The 22,405-nt window shown below is 44.3% G+C and overlaps 1 protein-coding gene across 3 annotated transcripts in view; it reads left to right on the forward strand.

Moving 5' to 3' along the window:
- The window catches only part of grin2bb (glutamate receptor, ionotropic, N-methyl D-aspartate 2B, genome duplicate b), a 103,584-nt gene extending 82,927 nt beyond the window's left edge, over nucleotides 1-20,657 (forward strand). Inside the window, exons 10-15 of one of the 3 annotated variants that reach the window (XM_030094025.1) lie at nucleotides 375-604; nucleotides 2,159-2,319; nucleotides 4,383-4,570; nucleotides 13,072-13,310; nucleotides 17,135-17,741; nucleotides 19,137-20,657. In XM_030094025.1, the coding sequence (XP_029949885.1) occupies nucleotides 375-604; nucleotides 2,159-2,319; nucleotides 4,383-4,570; nucleotides 13,072-13,310; nucleotides 17,135-17,741; nucleotides 19,137-19,543 (1,832 nt within the window). In that variant the 3' untranslated portion in view covers nucleotides 19,544-20,657. Of the gene's footprint in view, nucleotides 1-374; nucleotides 605-2,158; nucleotides 2,320-4,382; nucleotides 4,571-13,071; nucleotides 13,311-17,134 lie in introns of all 3 variants that reach the window. The other 2 variants (XM_030094026.1, XM_030094024.1) reach the window with 2 other exon arrangements.
- Nucleotides 20,658-22,405: the final 1,748 nt, after the last annotated feature.

Here is a 22,405-nt window from a genome sequence, read left to right on the forward strand (position 1 = left end):
ATAATTGTAGCCTGCTGTTGGCCCGTCTTCCCCCTCCCCCTCTTTGTTTCCCCCCATCTCTGAAGCGGCGGCGGCGCTACGGTCGGTAGTGTTTGCACCTTGTCATACTGCCATACGAGTAGGTGGGACAGAGTGAGTTAGTAACAGCGGGTTGTCAGCGCCTGGCGGAGCGGACGTGGACCACACAGCACATCCCGACATCACCGACAAACTAAAGGACGGGGATAAATCTATTCTTCGCCGCTGCCATCCATCAAATGCCCCTCGCAGGAGAGGTCACAAGTAAACAGGGATGAAGTGAAGTCGCCGCAGAGACCTGTGAAACCGATCTCTGTCGTCTTTCTTTCCGTCCTCCTTCCCCCTCTCCCTCGCAGAGCCCGGCGGTCCCTCCTTCACCATCGGCAAGGCGATCTGGCTGCTTTGGGGCCTGGTTTTCAACAACTCCGTCCCCGTGCAGAACCCCAAAGGCACCACCAGTAAGATCATGGTGTCCGTGTGGGCCTTCTTCGCTGTCATCTTCCTGGCCTCCTACACTGCCAACCTGGCCGCCTTCATGATCCAGGAGGAGTACGTGGACCAGGTGTCGGGCCTGTCAGACAAAAAGGTGTGAATGCAAAGCAGTGCGATGCTGTACGGGGCGGAGGAGCAGGTGTGTGAAGGCATGGTAACGTGAGAGGGAGGAGACATTTAAAGGCTCCACCTGTGAACGATCGTAGTCGTTCTGATCTAGATGAATCACCTGATATGATGACGGTGATTCATAGATTTCAATATTGCTAGATTAAAGTGAACTACTCCATTACTGCTGGTATTTTTTTACATTTCTACTGTTTAACGTGATTGATGTTTGATACTTTAAAACACAAATAAAGACAAAGTGTGAGGATGTCACAAGGCCCAGTTGTAAACACTACGCTCAGATGCAATACAACAAGTGCAATTTCTCTTTTACTTTTTCCATTATTCATGTTAATCAGCATCAATCTGAACTACATGTAGCTTCAGGTGAAGGATACAGTCACAGCAGCTGTTTAACAGTGAAATAGTTTAACAGTGGCTGGTAATGGCAGCCATAGCAGCTTTCAAATGAAACAAAATGAACCTTAATGTTCTGATCCTGTCACCACCTGGCATGGGTTCTTCTCAGAGCCATAACTCCCATCATTCATGATAACTACAAAAATTACAAAACCACCAGAAGGAAGAGAAATACAGCTTGGGCCCAAATATTTCTGGTAGGCCTGTCACAGCCAGGTTTCATTAGCATGTCACTCATTTGTAGCAGAGACTGTGAAAAACACCTGAAAGACCTTGTCGTATCCTGAGAAGAGCTGGTAGTAATGCTCAGTCACTGTACATTTTAATAACCCCACAGCCACGAAATCAAAACAAATCCAGTTATTCTTTCTTTAATTAACGGTCTTTAATAAGTTGAAAATATTTTAATGTTATTATTATCTGTTAAAAAAAAGCAACAGCATGTGTAGTTTATTTTATTTTTAATTACTTTTCTCATTTTTTTCTTTACAAAAATATTTTGATGTTTATTTAATTAGGATAAAACCACTGAGTTGGAGACACTTTATGCTTTTAAATGTTATTTCATTAATCCAGTACAATAAGGTTTATTTTGACTTTGGCACCTGCAGGTAAATTTGATTATTGACTAGTTTAGTGTGTAAACTTTTTTTTTAAATGGCAAGATCTGTTTTGCTATTTTTGCGATTGATTATTTAATATTAAATCATGAAGTTGAATTTTCAAGTGTCAGACGCTCACAGTCCTTCTTGGTGGTTTTCAATTGGAATCTGAAGGACAGGGATATGATTATTGGGGTTTTTTTCATGTGTCTTACAGAAAAGCTAATCAAGTGACTGAGAAATGAGATAGATTCAGTAGTAATCTGTGATAAACCATTAGTCGCAGCTCTAATCCTGTTGACATGTTTGTACTTCTGGATGTTCAATATAAAATGGATTTGGTGTGTTTCTCGATTGAATGCGACTGTTGATGTAGAGTTTCCTAAAGACCCTGCGCTGCTGCTCAGCGGTGCATTAAAGGCCATTTCATGTGGCTCGGCGGCTCCACGCTAACGAACTGCCCCTTGTCTTTTTCTCTCTCTGTTCTCTTCCTTTTTCCCGGAAATCCTCCACCCCAGTTCCAGAAGCCGAACGAGTTCTCACCGCCATTCCGGTTTGGCACTGTTCCCAACGGGAGCACCGAGCGCAACATCCGCAACAACTACCGGGACATGCATGCCTACATGACCAGCTTCCACCAGAAGAATGTTGATGAGGCCTTGTACAGTTTGAAGACGGGGTGAGGAGGAGGAGGAGGAGGAGGAGACAGAGAAGTGGACAGTCAGAGACAGATGGGGGGGGGGGGGCTAGAAGAAATCGGGGGGGTTGAAAAGATTTCAGCTGGGAGAAATGAGGCAGTGTTATGGAGCTTTGAGGTCTTGCGCTGATGCAACGCTGAGAAAAGATGATGAAGGAATAAGGAGAGGGAGACAGATAAAGAGGGAGCATTCTGGGTGATGTGGGTGGGCAGCGAGCGGAGCCGAGTATCTGCCTGCCACCGGCACCCAGAATAGCAGCGGAGCCTGTGGTTGCTCCAGAAGCTCGCTAATACCTTACTTTAGTCGTCACTCACTCGCTCTGCCTGTCAGCGGTTTCATCAATTCCTATCAGTGGTGCACTTGTGATGTTTGTGGAGAGGTGGGTGACCCCAGAGGAGGAGCCCAGAGGACCCTTTAATGGTCGGTTGTCATTTCTGCTTATCCATCAGCCCACCAGGAATGATGGAGGACACCAACATGAACAAACACAGATCTTGCGATCCCACCGCATGTTGGTTTTTCTTTTGTTTTTTTGGGGGGGGACTAAACAAAAGGGCACACTAATGCCTAAAGATTTTCTTGGAACCAAGTTTCTTGTTTCAAGCTCCAGGTCTAGATTGGGTGGCTCAGTTGTCATGGAGAGGTTTAGGTTTTAATTAAATGGCTCGGGTCACATGATAGCATCGAATCATCCCCATGACAACTGAGCATCTCAGAATAGAAGGAGAACAGAATACATTAGAATAGGTAATGACTGTGTTCAAAACACTGCCCTACCTGGGTTACTTTCAACATTTTATTTGAAGTCGACTGCAGTGATACAAAAAAAGCTCAAAATGTACACAAGGGAAACAAAACACAACAACAAAATAGTTTGTTTTAACGGCATGCTCACTGCTCTTTTCTAAAAATGCCTCGGTGTGCCATTGTTTGCCTGGAAACTCATTTTATTTTGCCTTTACTCTCCAGGAATTTCCCTCCAGGTTTGATCAGGAGGGATTTTTTTTGTTGAATACATTAAAAAAATAATTTTTATTTATTTATTTATTTTTTTTAATGAAATGATATTAGTATTGTTAATGCCAGATCAGCGCAGTGGTGTCAAAGTGCTTGAAGTTGAAGGGCCACATACACCGACATTTGGTCTCAAATAGACCAGGAAGACAAAATAGTTGCATAGTAGATCCGACTCCACTTTTTCCTTTTTGTTTTAACTCAAAGAAGTAGTTTTAAAATGAATGTGACGAGTTGACTGGGAATCTACTCCAACTATTGTTTACAGAAACCTGTTGCTTCTCAGTTCCTGGAGGCTTCACTGTGCATTTATCACAGTCACCATCACAGAGTGTCGATGTTTTTAACTGAAAACCTGGAATTCATTTCTTGTTTGTAATGTTTATATTTGACAAAGTCTGGCTGCAGGCTGGATTGGACCCTCTGCTGGGCCAGTTTTCAACTCTGTGTTTGATAAAGCTGTTTTAGTGTGTGGATCCAGGGAACCACGCGTCAATTTATAACAACTTAAGTTTCAAACCTTTGCAAATATGTGACTATCAAAGCATCTGGTTAGAGAAATAGGGGAAGAAAAGGCGAATTCGTGAAATAATATTTTGAGATATGTGTTATCTATTTTAATAACTCATGAACTAATAGTAATACCAATCAAGCAACAAAGGTCTGAAGATTTTCAGTCAGTGTGTAGTTTCATTACACATAGACTGTAATTAAGGGTTGAAATCTGGATTTGTTTATTATTCATGAAGATATTTATTTTTTGCTTTGTGAAAAGCAAAACAAATATGTTCTGATATTCAAAGTTAAGAGGGTGTTCACACACCAATCATAGTGTTAATTTTCAATCTAATGTCTTGGTTTATTTTAAAATTCTAGTGTGGGAACAGTGAATATTACAGTGAGAGAGCGATTTTTTTTTATTTTTTATTTTTTTGGCGCGGTGACTGCACAACGTCGTTTGAGTGGCTCCATAACACAATTAAAAACATGTTCTTCTTCTCGGATAATTTCTTTCTGTCATGCTTCGCAGCAAATTGGACGCCTTTATCTACGACGCGGCTGTGCTGAACTACATGGCCGGTAGAGACGAGGGCTGCAAGCTGGTCACCATTGGCAGCGGGAAAGTGTTCGCCTCCACCGGCTACGGCATCGCCATCCAGAAAGACTCGGGCTGGAAGCGCGCGGTGGATTTGGCCATCCTCATGCTGTTCGGAGACGGTGAGGAGTAGCGAACGCTGCGAGACGTGTGAGAAATGTGCTCACATCTGCAAACAGAAGGTTTTCAAATCGCCTGGAACGGTGGTCATTATTGTATAACTCAGTGCAATCTGAAGCCGTTGGATGAATGTTATCATAACCTCACAGTCAGTACTCCATACTACTGATCGGGCATCTAATCACAAAGCTCAAAAAAATATTAAACAAAACATAATAAAATACAGTAATTGTTGTTTAACCGTCATCAAATGTCATTAATTCCTGGATCACAACTTGCCAATTATATTTTTCTTGTACAATTACAGGAAATATTGCATTCAACAGAAATGTCCTGCTTTGAGCGATTTCAACAGTGTGTGAGTGTGTGGAAACATGACAGCTCTGCTTTACTTAGATTTTAGAATCCATTATAGATTTTTCCATTTTCTCAGTGAACTAGTTTTAATCAGCAAGCAGTGAAATGAAAGTAAAACTGTAGCTGAAGGGGGTTAAATCGTCCAGAGTGTGGCTAGATCCACTTCATTCTCTCCATCATAATGAACCCTTAAAGGAGGCGTAATGCTATGATGTAGTTCATGAACAGCAAATAGATCTGCCACGTTTAGGGACCTGTTTAATTTGTACAACACCCATTTAGGTTGAGCTCCCCAAAATGGAGCCATGCTCTCATTGGGGGATTGAGATTGGAGCCATTGAAGTGCCTATAAAGGAGCTGTGCCTCAGAAGGTGGCCGGGGCTTGTTACGGCGACAGCCCGGGAACCTGCTGGTGGAAAGTGGCTGTAGAGCTGCAGGATGAGGCCTCCTGAGCCAGGTTGGCACAGCTCAGTCCTTAATCAACAGTGAAGGAGCAGCAGGTCTGCGAGGCTGCAGCTGCTGCGCTTGTGCTACCGAAGGCTCGAGTGTGGATGGAGTCGGTTTATTTGGTGGCTTGTAGGGGTGTAACGGTACACAAAAGTCACGGTACGGTACGTACCTCGGTGTAAGGGTCACGGTTCGGTAAGTTTTTCGGTACAGTGGGGAAAAAGTAAAAAAAGCTCACAAATGCACCAGAACATTTTTCCCAAGCTTTCCCATGCGACACATTATTGGCCCAGTTTACATGGTGTTTTTTCAATCCGATTGTAAACAATAGTATTAAACGCCAGTGTATTCATGTACAGCATACAAAACATCCACGATGAATCCTCGTTTACAAGGACCCTGTGACATGCGCACAAAGTCTCTTGAGGAACTTGCAGGTCTTCCTCTCTGCAGCAGCAGTCCTCAGCGCCAAGCAGAGAGTTTTTATCTGCTGATATCTGCTCAAATAATGTCCCAAAATCTCCATGATATGCTGCTGAAGGAGCGGCTGCTCCCCTGACCGCAGCACCGCCGTGCGGAGCAGCACGTCTCGGTGTGAGCTCTGCGCCGCATGCCGATGTTTCGAATTAACTGGTGCCCATGTTAACTTGTGACCAATAATGACTGAAACATCTAGTCGTTCTGGCGAACGTCGGTTATCGACAGTTACAGTGAGTGTATACGTTTAAAGTCTTTTGTGAGTCTTACTTTAACAACTGCTGTAATCAGCATGTGTTTACACAGACCTCCGCTGTCATTCGTTAACACGGGAACCAGTTAATCCATAACACCAGCCGGCGATCGCTGGTATTCTGCTATGGAGCTCTTTATACAACTCGCTGCTGCGCGATTTGGTTCCATCTCGCCTCTCCAATGTTTTTTATGTCGGGGTTTTGTATTAAAAAAGTGTTTTTCCACCACCGTGGCGTTCTCTGCTGGTTTTTTGACTGTGCTGCTTCCTGTTTACTGGCACGTCACACGTCACTCCGTATGAGGGAACGCACGAGGAACAAATACTCTCCCGTTTAATCCGCTCCGCCACACGCTGCAGCGCTCATTCTGCTTCGACTTTCTTCTTTGTTTGTTCATGTTTGGACCTGCTTATTCTACTTCTTCTTCTTCTGTGATAATGGTGGTTGCCGGCAGCTTTTAGGCTCATTACCGCCATCTAAGGTTGGATTTTTTTTTTTTTTTTAACTCACTGGTGTATTCGTCGTGTGATTGTGTGTGCCGAACCGTGACCCCCGTACTGTGACGGTACGGGACGAATACAAATACCGTTACACTCCTAGTGGCTTGGGAGCTTTTTTTTTTTTTTTTTTTTTTTTTTTTTTTTTTTGGCAAATCCGTCCTGGCGGAGAACGGAGATAATGGCCTTGAGTGAAGGCAGGTAGGAATAGCACTGTCTATGAGATTAGAGTGGAAAAGCTCAAGCTGGTGGACGCTGTATGATTGACGTGTTTCTCCAGTGTGACGTGGATTTCCAGAGCAGCGTCTGCGGATTGGCACGGACGTGTCGGGAAAACAATCCGGCCGAAACTCCTGAGATACACTTCAGATTTATTGAGGTCGATCCTGTTGCTCTCAGCGAGGGCAGACATTAGCATTCATCAGTGACGTTGCTGGAGTGTCTCATCACATGTTTTAGTGTTTTGTTTGTGAGGAGCCGCTCTCACAAAGGAACAGGTTACGGATGAGACAGCAAACAAAGGAGAATGTGGCACACGGCCTTGATTTTGCAGCCGTCGGCTCTTTTTCTCCTCAGTTCATTTTAAAGCTACGTTGAGCATTTAAATATTTAATTGTGAAGACCTGAGTGATTGTCGAGTCATGGAACTCATCCATCCACCTTTAACAGCGTCTTTATCCAACTGAGGGTGTAGCAGGGATTAATAGCTGATAACAGCAAACACAAGAGAGAGAAAACTTTCACATTTACAACTAATTCAGAGTCACCAAATAACCTGACACGCATGTGTTTGGACTGCGAAAGGAAGCCAGAGCACCCGGAGAAAACATTTGCATCCATGAATAGATGTAAAATGTAACTCTGCACAGAAATCCCCCGGAAGCCCGCAATCAATTGGGGTTCTGGGAGAACGTGCTCAGCGCTAAACCACCATTATTTTTAAATGGGCTTCATCCGAGGATTCCTCAGTTAATCACTTAACCGTGACTCACACATGGTGACGCACGCTGAATAAATGGAAACAGACATGATATTCCGAGCGTTGCTTAGAATCGCTGCCTGTAAAGGTTCATGTCAAACCTCAACCTCACCTCCCAATCAGAACGCTTAAATACTGGCTATAGGTGAAACTAAAGCAGGCCACACGCATAAAGATAATCAGTGAGAGGTTGATGGTTGATTAGAGCATTAAAGTGAAGTCCCACAGTTTTCACACTAGTTTGAATCTGAGAAAATATTTGTTTTTTTTTTTTTAATGCTGTCTATTTTTCCAGCTTTTTTTCCCTCCATTTGCTGATCATTCAGTGCAGGAATCCCGTGTCTCTGTCATATCAGTGAAACCGGCGGCCATGGCAGCGTCTGTGAGGTGAAATACTGTACGCACCGCAGAGCAGTCGGCGCTCTCAGTTTGTAGGTCGGGCTTTATTTGGAGCCCCAGCTGTTGTTGTGTGTTTTGGGTAGTGACCGAAAGAAGACAACAGGGTGCCTGGCGTCACCGTGGGAGAATGACGAGCGCGCTGATCCACGAGGACCTCTGGATCGAGCCGCTGCCTCTTCACGGTGAGACGAGTGGGGCCAGTCGAGGCGGTTTTTGGTCCACGGCGATGATGCAAACTTTCCTCCTCTTTGAACAAACGAGAGCTGCCTACAGACTGCAGCAGACCTTTACTGTCTTTATGCAGTTGAACACAGCGGGAACGGACCAACTCACCTACTCTGCAGGGCGTGAAACCTGATCAGCATTTAATACCGCACTAAAACCACCGATTTAAATATTATTGATAACATCAGCTGTGATGTGGGTGTGCCATTCACTATTTTCATCCTTCTTACGGTGTCTGGGGACCCCAGATTTATCACACAACCAAAAAATTAATTAGTGACTATGAAATTGCCATGTGTGTTTCAGATTTTTCTGTTTTTTTCTGTTATAATTGATCATTTTTCCCTCAATATGTAATATGAGGAGAACTTTCATTGTAGCTATTCAATAATCTCAAGCACCTCTGCCATATATCATACACACTAAGTAAAACATTTGCATCCAGGAATAACAAAATATCAGTGAATATCTCCTGACAGTGGTTTGATCCATCATACTGGGATCAGACCAGGACACGCAGCAGCACTGCACACCAGTGGGAGGATGTCAGAGACTGTAACTAATCTCCACTATTCAACAATAGAAAATTCCTATATTTTTACTCTGAAATACTTGGCAGTTGCAGAAGTTATATAAGCCTTCAAAAATATTTATCTTCTTCTTATAACAATCTATTTACTTCCTTGTGTGCATTTGTTTCACGGTATGTGAAATAATTGAGATATTCTCATTTTGATATTAAACAAAGGTGTTATTGATTACAAAACAAAACAGAACAATAGAGCGAGTGATCATTCTTCTGTAGTTGTTGTTACCCTCCATTGTCAGGCACATAAAAAAGCCACAAAACTGACAAAATAATTTGATCTCTGTGGTCAGTGTGTGAATTCTGGGAAATTCGGCGATGCATGGCGGACTGTGTGAAAGAGGATTTACTCTATGTGGATTTCATGGACCGAGCTGAACATTTCTTCCTCCCAGTTGATTGCTCACTGTTAAAGTCATAGTTTTTAATAGCGCGGCCTTGCTTCGCAATCATAGTTGCTCCGATCTGAGTGGTTGGTCTTTGAGTTGATTGTATCAGACTTCCTCATCGACATGCCTGGAGGTTTGCAGGGAATGAGCCGCGCTCACCGCGGTTCCTCCATTAGCCATGATTGCTGCATGTATGAGTTTCGTATGTGCTGTGCTGAACAGGCTCAGGCAGAAGCTGGAGATTGAAATGCAACATAAAAAGTTGACTGACTGTCCTTTAGCAAGCACAGCCCAGTCCAAACCTCAGGCAACGTCAACACAGAGGTGTTCATGTTACCTGTGCCTCAGTGTTTATGGGAACAGGCTTTGTGTGATGAGGGGCGAAGGCAGGGTTCATCAGTCTACCACAGAGAGACAGGTCACCACACACACTTACATTCATGCCTAGAGCCACCAGTTAAACTTAAACGCATGTTTTGGAACTTAACATGGCAACCTGCTTTAGTCACAGCTGAAGAGAGCGAAATCCACTCACTATTTGAACACACACGCTGAAAAATACGCTGAACCGGCAAACTTCACACAGAAAGGCCCTCAAGCCTGAACTTCAGCGACGGATATTATTGTTGTGATGTGAGAGTGCGAACCACAACTCACCTCCACCATTCAGCCAGAAGGAAAAGATAAAATACCCAACCAATATGTGTGCTCTCGAGAATTAAATCTGGGTTTATGAGAATTACAAATAATCACGTCTTCGTGACCTTTTCGTAATGCTGGTTGTTAGTTTGAGTGCTTCTTTTTGTGAGACGGAGCAAACCTACCTGCTTCTGCTGCAGCAACTGTGTGAAGAGAGAGAATAAAGGAAGACGACCTTGGCGTCCGCCAGCAGCCTTGGTTCCAGCAGAACTTTTACATTTTGTATTACGGGAAAAAAACTGCAGAAAATAGAAACAGCCGTTCCTGATGTGAATCTTTGCCTTTGGAGAATACACCTACAGTAGCACTCCACCTCCAGAGAGTGTGTCCTCCATGCTGCTCGCTACCTGCCAGATTAGACGCTGAACTGCATACTGAGACACACACACACACACACACACACACACACACACACACACACACACACACACACACACACAGAGATGATGGTGGCCTTCGAGCTGCTATCGCTTGTGTGATGAACCAAGAGGTCAGTGTAGAGAGAACATCCACATTGGATCAAATCAGCAGCAGCCAGATAGAGTCAGACCTCAACACACTGTACGCTGATAGAAACCTACTGGCTGGTAGGAGTGGCAGTCTGCGCACGTACTGATGTGTTTGCACGTGTGTGCAATGTGTTTCGAATGTGCATTGAGTGTGGATATCCCAAAAAGATCAGACATGTCTGCACAAATGGATGAAATGAAGGCAAAGTGTCGGTGTTGTGTCAGCTGTGTGTGTGTCGACGCATCTGACTTCACCTCTCATTGCTTCAATTACATTGTTTGGCTGTCAGGGTAGATACATGAATCCGGGTTGGGAGATCAGACTCATGGATGCTCGCTCGTATCCGTCGCGTTCTGCCTGAGCTGAGATGTGAACGGGATGTTTTCCAGACGGAGGGAGGGCATCAGCAGCACCACAACAGCAGAGATCTGAAAAGCCCCATGTTTAAAAAATAGAGAGCAAATGATTCAACAAGAAATGGGAGCAAATGTTGAAGGTGGAGGGTGGAGACGAATAGAAAAAGGATAATAATTAATTCATAAAGATTTTGCATATTGATCTGAGTCTTAGTGGTTTTCTCAGTGTGGTTCACATCGTTGGTCTAAAATAAGAACCAGCAGTGAGCGTTCATCTGCTGAAATCTGCAAACTGTGGAAAGAAATCATTTGTGTCCAATATTTGAAGCAGCTAACTGAAATACTGTGGCTTCTGTGGGAATTAAAGAAAAGTATATTTTGCTCTGAAGCAGTTTAGCACTTCACTTATATCACGTAGAGCTCATTTTATCCAGTTTACCAGTTTTTGCAACTTATGGGGGACAATGAGCGAAGACAGGGTCCTTCTGGACATGTCCATAGTCCGTCACAGAGCAAATACACGCTCGCATTCCCACCTACTGACAATCTAGAGCCACAAATTAGCGATATAAATGCATGTTTTTGGACTGTGGAGGGAAACTGAAGAAAACCCAGGAGAACAACAACATGAAACCCTGTTGATGTGTCTGTAGGATTCATGTAGACAACTTTCAAGCGTGTTCCCTTACTCAATAATATTGTGCTATTAAAAATATTCCCAGATAAGAAATAAATAAATGTCTGAAGAGGAATAACTGACATCTCGTCAAAAAAAAAATATTAATAATAATTTCATGAAAGTTGTGTGTGTGTGTGTTTTTTTAAGTCTTGAGCAGTTTAATGTCTGTGAAACATTGTATTTGTTAAATGTGATTATTTTTCCCAAGTCAAAGCGCAGGAGGCTTTGCGTCATCAAGGCAAAAAAAACAAGAAAAAAGAAAAAAAAGATCTGTTGTGGTTATGTGTCTAGCAGTACAGACAGCAGCTTTCTGATGCATTGCAATCGAAGGCAGAGGTTGGTTTGAGCCACAGGTAAGAAAGAGAGCAACGGTGTAAAATTGTATTTAAACTACTTGCATTGATGGAGTTTTTCTTCATTAAGGAAAATACACTAATGTGTAATTTGAATCTTCTGAGGTGAGTTTTGTAGTTTTTTTTTTTTTTAGGCCAAACCTTAACATCTGCTTGAGTTTGATATGCAGAGAGAGCTGATCTCTGTGAGGAAACTGGACTTCCTTGAAGCTTTTAAAACATTCTGCCTCTCGTCACCTCAGCTTCCTGTTTTCCTGAACATCAAGGTCAGTGGTTCCCCACCCGGGGTCCCGGACCCCCCTTGGAGTGGTTCCTGAAGTCACACATGGTGCTCGACGCTTGGAGGTTTTTAAAATTAGATTTTCACATGTCAGTGAAACAAGTTCTAAAATCTAGGGCAGACCTGGGAAACTGCCCATTGCTTTCTTTTGTTGTGAGATTAATCGTGTCAGCCAGAGATGTCCTTCACTGTGATGTTTTGGCAAATCGAACAATGGAGAGAGAATCTGCAGCCTTTCCTGAAAGCAAGGCTACGTCAAGGTAAAAAAAGAAAAGAATGCAAATAGAAACGTAGGGGAACTATTTGTCTGTGTTGTATATGTTTTAGTCACAACAGCTCGTGACCAGTCGTCATGAAACTGTGACAAATCACTGCTTCTTTTACTCACCGAGGTAAATTTAGGTAAAAGTGCAGCGGAAACTAGTAAGCAGCTGTCTCACACAAAAACACACTCATCTGTACAGACATCCATACTCACAGCAGTGTTACATAAGCAGTGGGAAAACGTACACCCCTTCATCTCACACAGACACACAAACACAAAAAAGACCATTGATGCAGATCAAACAAATCTCTCCGGACGTGTCCTCCTCCATTAGTAGTAGTCACCCCACAGGGATGTGAGTCTGATGGGAGGGGGCCACAATTTGGGGCGGAAACACTCGTCACATGACCGCACACACACTTCCTCTCTGTGGACTGGAAAGTCCCAGCAGGCAGTTGTGTTTTTTCTTCTTTTTTTTTTTTTTTTTTTTTTTGCCAAAACAAGGAAGAGTTTGCCTTACTTAATGAGGATGATCCTCTGGAGGGCGTTCAGTCAGCGTAATGTAACATGACATGGGTTGCATGTACATGAGACTTGACCTGTTTGCATGTTTGTTCCTTGCACAAGCTTTTTTTTTTCGTTATTTTCACTCCCAATCCCATGCTCAGACGCCGCCTCCAGGCGGACCGTCCCCAACACCCCGCTCGGCCGTCACGCAGCGGCAGTAACCCGTGCCTTTGGTTGTCACCAGGTGAGATGGAGGAGTTGGAGGCCCTGTGGCTGACGGGCATCTGCCACAACGAGAAGAACGAGGTGATGAGCAGCCAGCTGGACGTGGACAACATGGCGGGGGTCTTCTACATGCTCGGGGCCGCCATGGTCCTGTCACTCATCACCTTCATATGTGAACATTTGTTCTACTGGCAGCTGCGCTTCTGCTTCATGGGCGTGTGCTCCGGAAAGCCCGGGGTCACCTTCTCCATTAGCAGAGTGAGTGTGTTTGTGTTTTATTTTGGGTCTGACCTTTGTCCTCCTGACAGAAAGATCACAGGAATGGCTGTGTTAAAACCACTGGCTGTGGTTGAGGTGTATCGGCTCAGTCAGGGGGATATGATGACTCACCTGGTTTACCTGTGGCTTTTTCGCTCAGGCAGCCGTTAAAAAGAAAATACATGGCAAGAATATCCCCAGCCAAAGTCAAACCATGTTGTTTTTTTTTTTTTTTTTGCACTTATAATTCGCAGCTCCTTAAAATATATATCTGTCCACAAGTGATCATCATTGATGGTTTTCTTTTACATGCAATAGTGACAGATATTGTAGATACTACAGGACAGAAGACAAACTACAAGAAGAAAGAAATAATTGATGGAAAAGACAAAAGAACAAAGAAAAGCCTGGAGTACAGGAAATGGTAGAAGTCTGAAAGGTCGTGCAGCGGACACCAGAAATGTTGAGGGGATTAGCACAAAGAAAATGAGGAACTGGACTATTTGTTGTAAATATTTCACATGAACTTATATTTCTCAAGGTTATTCATGATTGGAAGAAGAAAAATTGGAATTGAATAACCCCAATATGTTTCCCATCTCACATACTGTATTAAAAAAAAAAAAAAACTGACCGAATCAATTGGTTGCAAATGACTTTTATTTGTATTTAACAGGGTCATTCTTTGAGAGATTGTTCTCCTATCTAACACTAAACGTACACTGAAGCCAAGACATGATAAAGACCTAAACTGAATAATTGCGGCAACAAATCTGTGCATAAAGTTACATGATAGAGCCGTGTGTCTTCTGACTTTGCCTAAAGGCAGGGGCTGTTCGACATCGCCATTAAAGAAAGTCACGCTTGGAGGTCGAGTGAAAAACCAGCCATCAGCCATCTTATTTGTAAACAGAAATAGTGACATTTAGAGTTGTGCTAAAAATGGAATGGAGCTTGAACTGAACCCTGTTTACCACCTCACCTTCTAACCATGTAAATTGGGTCCATATAAATAATCACTTGAGGAGTAATTCATTTACATAATGTTACCTTTTAAGAAGCAGGTTGTTGTTGTTGTTGCATGTAAATTGTCTCAGTTATTGTTTGCCGGGGAAAAGGACACCGGTGTTTGGTCTTGAGGAGGAAGCTGCCGCTGATTGTAATGTCATTTTCATTTACACCTACTCAGACTGACCCGGAGGACCTGCGACGAGAGGATCGGCCTCGCGCGCTTCGGGGGCACACTTGCTGTGTCGCAGATTGCACTGTTTGATTGTTGATGCGCTGCACTTTGCGTTGTGTGTGAATTAGTGCAACAAAACCAAGACCACACTAACAACAGTGACATTTAACCCAATTTTCCCACCAAAATATCTTCTGCTTTTCCTCACTCAATTTGTTAAATAACCACTGTGGTTCATCATGCCGTGTGAAAAAGAAACTATCGTAGATAAATGTTTCATTTCTTTCTTCTGACGTTTGGCCACATGCAGCCAGCCTCGACTTGCAATGCGGCTTAAAGTAAACTTCAACTTCTGTGATTTCATAGTGTCTGCAAACATGTAGCTGCTGCACGTTGCAGAAAGCCGTCCAACTCATGACTTATTTTCCTTCCCTTCATTTGGCTTCGCAAAGTTTCTTTCTCGCAGTTGATTTTTGCAGCCAAATAGTGACTCGGGAGTGTCAGATTTAAGTGCTGTTTCACATCCAATTTGAATTGTTTCAAACTCTCCATTCCGTTACCAACAGTGCACTTCCTGTTTACACACATGCAGCTGAAATAGTAATTATATTCTTGCAAGTATACAATTTGAGACACAGCAACTGTTTTCAATGTCTTTATTTAAACTGGAGGTTTTGTCTTTCTGTTGGTTATATTTTCAAACAGAATGTGTGCTTTTCTTTGTAGGTTCGTTTTAAGTTCTAATATGCTTGATTTTACTTATGCATGTCATTTGAAGACCTTTTTATGCTTTTTTTTGTTGTTGTTTGAATGTCAGCATGTTTTCCAGCAGCGAGTATTAATGAATTACTTCTTTGAGAACGTTTGGCTGGGATTGGGTGACTTTTGAGGTGGACTTTAATGAGCTTGTTAAAAGTGAACAAACTCATCAAAAAGTCAGGTTTTGTGGATTACAACAATAAGAAACAGCCTCAGAACAAACATTTCTTCTTATTTGTGAACAATCCTTTCCTTGTAAACTTAATTTACCTTTTATCTCATATGCACCGCCTTACTAGTAGGAGGATGTGATGATCAGAATTGCATTCAGCATTTTCCGCTGGCACAGTATAAATAGTTATGACACAGACGAATCACTTGCAAATGATTTTCATCTTTTTTGACGTTTCATTGTCACACCCCTGATGTGTAAATTCCTGAAGGGGAATCATGTTTCATAAGTGACTCCTGTAACTCAAGATTGGTTCAACAGCCAGAGGTTTTTCGTACATATTTCCGTCCATGAAATGAGGAGGAACAAATATGAAAAAATAGCACAGCACTCTCAAAGATTACAGCTCGTTATGAAATTATAAAGAGAGTAAAGAAGAATGATGAGGCTGCACAAGACTAAAAAAAAAAAGGCAAAGAGATTAGCAAGTGAGAATCATAAAGAATAAAAATGGCAGCATGACAAAAGCAGAGCAGAAAGGGAAAAAGGCACAGCGGCGTGTCGCTAACCTCTCCTCTGTTACCTTTCACAGCAGCCATAGTAGCGATAGATGTAGAGAGATAAAAACAGCAATCCCATTGGAGACACTTCCACTCATCACAGCACAGGGAAACGCAGATAAAACAGACACAAAGAAAGAACAGAGACAGAGAAAGAATGGAAAAAAAAAAGGTGGTTAACAATTCACATTGGTGAATGTAGCTCAGTGACGGGGAAAGTGACTAAGATACAGACAGAAACCGCTTCTGACAAGCCGACGCCTTTGAGGAATGTTGGCCCGGCCGCTGGCTGGTGGGATGTGTCTCCTCGACCTTTCAGATTTGGCTGTCGCCTCAACCATAGAATCCCTCAGCCCCCATTTAAGCACGCTTGTTTGACTCCGCTCACAGAACGCTTCCCCTCACATGAAAATCCTGCTCTCATCAACCAACCAAAACTAAGGCTGATGGAAGATGACATTTTAAATAGGTGTAGTTGAAGCGTCGCTCTATGATACCTGTACGGTAAGTCAGGGTGACTTTTCCAGAGTGATTAATTACTTCTTTCTTTCTTTTTTATGAAGGAATCAAGTGAAATACTTGTGATGTAAAAATCCAGTGGCGCCTCTGTCAGCTGAATTTAAATGACATTGATTAAAACTATTGATTGGCTTGTGGTCAAACGCGTGAGCTTTCTGCTCGCCTTGTGTTATCAATCAAGGTACTGATTCACTCTGTCCCCTCTCACTCTGTGTCTGAGTGCTGAGCAGCAGCTATAAGAGCCACACTGATCCCAAGAGAAAAGTCATTTATGAACTCAGACCCCATTACTGTTTAATAGTGTGTAAACAAGAGGGTGGTCATCAAGGACATGGCGATGTATTAACCTCTCTGCCTCTGCCTGTTTGTTTGCCTCTTCTTCTTCTTCTTCTTCTTCTCTCTCCTGTTTTTCCCTCTTTGTGTATTTGTCTGTCCATCTTTGTGTCTGATGTTTCTTACATTATTACCCCCTCCGGTTGTTGTCACCTTACGGCTGCCACACATTTTACTGTTGTTGTGATCTCACTCGAGCTTCATACTTTATCACTCACACTACCTCCGTCCTCCCATGGCCTGTCTCACCCTCTCTTTGTCTCTCTACCTCCCTTTTCCTCTAATTTTCACACTCCAGGGTATCTACAGCTGCATCCATGGGGTACAAATTGAGGAAAACAAGTCGACCATAGACTCGCCCTCGTCCTCCATCAAGAAGAACATGAACAACACCCACTCCAACATCCTGCGGTTGCTCCGCACCGCCAAAGACATGACTGCTGTGCCAGGCATTAATGGCTCCCCGCACGCCGCCCTTGAGTATAGCCACAGTGGCCGTGAGTCAGCCATCTATGACATCCAGGAGCACCGGCGCAGCCTGGTGGGTCACCCAGTGGACTGCAAAACTGCGCCACCCTACATGCCAGAGGACAACATGTTCAGTGACTACATCAGCGAGGTTGAGAGGACTTTTGGCAACTTGCCCCTGAAGGACAACAACCTGTACCAGGACCATTACCGGCACCACCACCCGGCCTCGGCTCTGGGTATGTCCGGCCCCCCGCCCAATAGGCCACGTAGCTTAGGCAGCGCTAGTTCGTTGGAGGGGGGCATGTTCGATTGCGACAGTTTAGGGGGAGGGGTAGCGCCCATCTTCACCACCCAGCCCCGGCCCTCAATGACTCACAGGAACACCAGTAAATTCGACCTGATCGCCGGCCACGCCCCAGCGGACACCAACCAGGGTGGGTTCAAGGGCAATCAAGTTTATGGCAGGTTTTCTTTCAAAGGAGGTGCTTCCAGCACGGGGCTCATCGGGGGGCATGACAGGTACTGTGGTGGGGGTGGGGGAGGTTCGGGGGGCGACGACGGGAACATTCGCTCTGATGTGTCGGATATTTCCACCCACACTGTCACCTACGGCAACCTGGAGGGCAACAACAAGCGGCGTAAGCAGTACAGGGACAGCCTGAAAAAGAGACCGGCCTCTGCCAAGTGCAGACGGGAGCAGGACGAGATAGAGCTGAGCGGCTTCAGGAGGAGACCCCACCACCACACCGTCCACCACCACTTCCCCCACGGGCCCCTGGCACACCGCACGGTCTCACCTTCCCTGGAGCGGAAGAGGGGAGGAGGGGGTAATTCTTCACCTTACTTATTCCGCAAAGACAAAGAGAATCTGAGGGAATTCTATGCGGACCAGTTCCGCTCCAAGGAGGGCAAGGCCAAGTGGGAGCAAGAGGGTGGAAGTGGAGGAAGTGGTGTGGGCGGTGGTAGCGGTGGAGGTATCTGTAAAAGCTTAGTGCCTGTGGAAGACTTCCTCAAAGGTAAAGGCAAGAAGCAAGAGTGTAAAGGAGGGCTTGGCACAGTGTCAGCAGGGCAGCAGGCCCACACCTGCTGGGAAAAGGGGGTTTCTGGGATGGGAGGGGGTGGCATCGCAGGGGGTGACTGGGAGTGTCGTAACTGCCACAGTGTATGTCACCACAGTGGAGGTGTAGGAGGGGGCAGCACGTGCCCCGGTAGCGGGGTTGGGGGAAGCAGCAGCCGCCCTAGCTCTGCTTCCTGCAAACGCTGCGACTCTTGTAAGATACAGCCGAGCAACCTTTACAACATCAGCGAGGACAACAACATGGTGTTCCCGGGAGGGAAGACCAGCGCAGGGCAAGGCCAAACCCAAACTCAGGCGCAGCGCAGGAAGCTAGGGCCGGGTGGGAGGGTGTTACGGAGACAGCACTCATATGACACGTTTGTGGACCTGCAGAGGGAGGGGGCAGGACGCATGGGAGGGGTTGGCGGGGGCGTTGGAGGGCAGTTTCAGCAATCCCGAAGTGTGAGTTTGAAGGACAAAGACCGCTTCATGGAAGGCCCCAGCCCTTACGCTCACATGTTTGAGAGGTATTCAGCTGACAGAGAGTCCCCCATGTTTGGAGGCATAGGTGGGGATAGGGCACAGGGAGGCTCCTCCTTCAGTTTGTTCCGTGGAGGCGAAGGTGGGTTGCATCGACGGTCAGTGGGCGAGAGAGACCTGAGGGACAGAGATAGAGCTATGATGGGAGGTGGGGGCTGTGGTGGTGGTGGTGGTGGTGGTGGTGGTAGCAGAGGGGCCGGGACTTACTCCTTGTCTAAATCTCTCTACCCAGATAAGGTGAACCAGAATCCCTTCATCCCAACCTTCGACGATGACCAGTGTCTTTTACACGGTGCCAAACCGTACTACATCAAAAAGCCACAGACGCAGCAACAGCAGCAGCAGCAGCCACTTCTCAACAACAGCCGAGGAGGAGGGGACTTCCGCGGCTCTATGGGAGCGACTTCCTATTTGCCCGCGTCCGCCACAGCTGGGGTGATGTCCAATGTGGCCCCCAGGTTCCCCAAAGAAGTGTGTCTGGGCGGGGTGGGAGGGCCCATGGGGAACCACCACGGAGGCAGCAAACTACTGCCCGGGGGCAGGGACACGTTAGGCTTGGGGCAGGGACAGAGACCCTTCAACGGTGCCAGCAATGGACACGTGTACGAAAAGCTCTCGAGCATTGAGTCGGACGTCTGAACGCAAAGACGAGGAAGTCAGAGAACGAGCGAGAAGACGAAGTGGGTGAAGACAATGAGGGGAAAGATGAATAAAGTGGAGCAGCACAGGCTGATGACCTCTCTGCGTGAAGAGAATTAGGAGACACAATAGTGTGTGTGCTTGTGAGTGTGTGTGAGTGTGCGTAAGACTGTGCGTGTGTGTGAGACGTTCTCACTCCACTAAATGGAAAGAATTTGGACAATGCACAGAGGCCATTGCCAGCTAAGCTGTGGTGAAGTCCGGCGGGAGACAAGTTTTTAATGAGAAGAGAGGATTCTGGTGCTGCTCTGACGCTCAGAGAAAGATCTGAAGGGAGGGAGGGAGGGAGAGAGGGAGGGCGGGAGGTAGGGAGGGGAAGAAAAACTGAAATAAAATCTCCAGTCTCTGCTCTCTTCACATGCTCATTGTCTTTCCCTCCCTCCTGCAGCTCCTCAACACCAAAACAAACATTTTGTTTAGTATCGGAAATACAATCATGAATGAGGAATCAACACTTCTGTTGAAGTAACAGGGTAAACTCACAATAATTGTACTGATATTGTTAATATTATAGAATATTATTCCAGTGTTTAATGATGATCAGTTTGGATTGTTTTTCAATTTCCTTTATTTGAATAGTTCACGTTACATATTTGTATGCTGTTGATTCTTTCTTAGCTTACCAATATTACAGGAGACTGGTGCACCAGTTGTCTTCTACAAATCTTTTTAGGATTCCTGTAATTTGGACTCTTCTTTGCTATCAATTCTTCATGTTTTACTTTTTTTTTTGTTTAGTTTTTTTACTTTTCTTACTTTTGATTGGTGTGAAGTGTATGTGAAAGGCATGACTTGCTGAGTACATCATTGTATGTACTTAGAAATTTGCAGAGGTCTTTTTTTATTATTATTTTAACTGCAGAAATAACATCATCATACTGATTTGCCGTTCTCTCTCGGTTTTTTCTGCTCTGCAGCACTAAATCGGTTTCACATTTTAAGCTGGATGTGCCTTAAAGGACAAATACTGATTTTATATCTAACTTCTGTTGATGAACAGATCCACCTGCGAACAATTAGCCAATTGGTTTGAGAGCGAAAACACACACACTCAAAACAAAGAAAGAAGACTTATTGTGGGAATTTTTTTGTCCTTGAATGGGTGTTATGGGAGTGGAGCGAACCACAGAAATGGCTTTTGTTGCCTTTTATTTCTCCAAAACTACCTTAATTTCCAAACAGTTAAGCAGACACGCTACATTTACAATACATCTTGTACTATTAATCTGACTACAAGTCTGTCTCTTTCAAATCATTTACCAAGAAGCTTCCATCACATCCATCACTCCTCGCCTCCTCGGAGCAGACGACCCAGAAAGCAACTGCTGCCCATTAAAAACATGTAAATCCTGTTTAATGTTCTCCTGTTGCTCTCGTGGCCTTTCACTGGGTCCAGCTCAATTGGCTGTGACAGTATAGCTGTTCAGGACACATAATAGACTCTCAGAGAGAGAGAGAGGGGCTTCTGCTGCTGGGATGAGCAGATAATTTCAGCATAATTACTATTACAAGCACTTCCTGCTGCATTACGTGTAACATCTAAATGATGGGCCAGTTCAAGCGCTCTTTAGTGTTTAACTACAAGGGAGGGTAACACACTCATAAATTTACCCCTTGTATTCCCAAATGATCATATTAGGAATTCTTTTTTTCAGGCTTTTTCAACAGATAAACTACACTAAAAATGTGTAGATTGTTTTGGGAATATTTTAATATCTTGACCAGAGCTAAATGAGAGCATCTTCAGGTGTAAATCTCAAAAACCAAAACGCCCATTAACTTTCCTCCAGACCTACATGAGGTTCACAGTTAAACATCCTGTTAATTAGATGCTTAATTTGCTCGAAATTTAGCCTAAAAAAATGGAACATTTTTTTCAGACATTTTAACTTTTCTGTTGCCATGAAAACAACCAAATCAGGACGTAACCACACAGAATACCGCAACTTGTCATCTCACATTCATGGTTCAAACAAAAGAGCCTTTAATTTTCTGTGTCAGTCAGCTCTGAAGGTTGCTGGTAAACACGTTTTGTAGCTGGCTTCTCTTGCCTTTTATTATTGATGTCAACTGAGCGTGGCTTGGTATTAAACAAACCGATATGAAAGTATTTATCTTCTCCTTTAACTGTCAACAAGAAACCATCTTCCCCAAAGAGCCGACCTTTTCCTTTAAGTTGGAGTGTTACAGAGAGGACCTGAACACACCGCTTCTCCCTTCTCATCTATGCTCAGACTGACGTTTCTCATCAAACAGAACACAAAATATAATTTCATTTCACACTGTGACCGTGATTTATCCCTCCAATGGGCCATGAACTGTTTCGCATGCTGAGATCTTGATGAAGACTGTAATTCGCCCTGGAGTCAGCGGTCCTGTGCGGATCAGCTGCGGACTTCAGTACAGACAAGAATAATGAAGAGAAAGCGCCTTGAAAGCAGGTGGTGCAGTTTGTGAAAGTATTGCTCTTGTTATTAATTGATGGACTTGTAGGTATTTTAATGATTAAAAAAACATGCAGGTCGTTATTGCTCTCACGTACACAAACCTACCTTCAGCATTTTGATTTTTCAACAATAAAATACACATTTGATTATGTTTTAACAACTAACTCTCCATCTTCAGTCACTTGTTGACCTAGAGTAATTCCGCCGAACCAAATTTTAAAATCTAAAGCACAATCCGACTGAATGGCTCCAATATTCAGTTTTCTGTACATCCCAGTCAAAACCTTGGAAGACTTTTCCTTCTCTCGGTTGACAAGTCAGTATGTATGATACTAGGGGTCTCTAGTGTTTGTAA

The sequence above is a fragment of the Salarias fasciatus genome, chromosome 6 (genome assembly GCF_902148845.1).
Source record: "Salarias fasciatus chromosome 6, fSalaFa1.1, whole genome shotgun sequence".
Taxonomy (NCBI): domain Eukaryota; kingdom Metazoa; phylum Chordata; class Actinopteri; order Blenniiformes; family Blenniidae; genus Salarias; species Salarias fasciatus.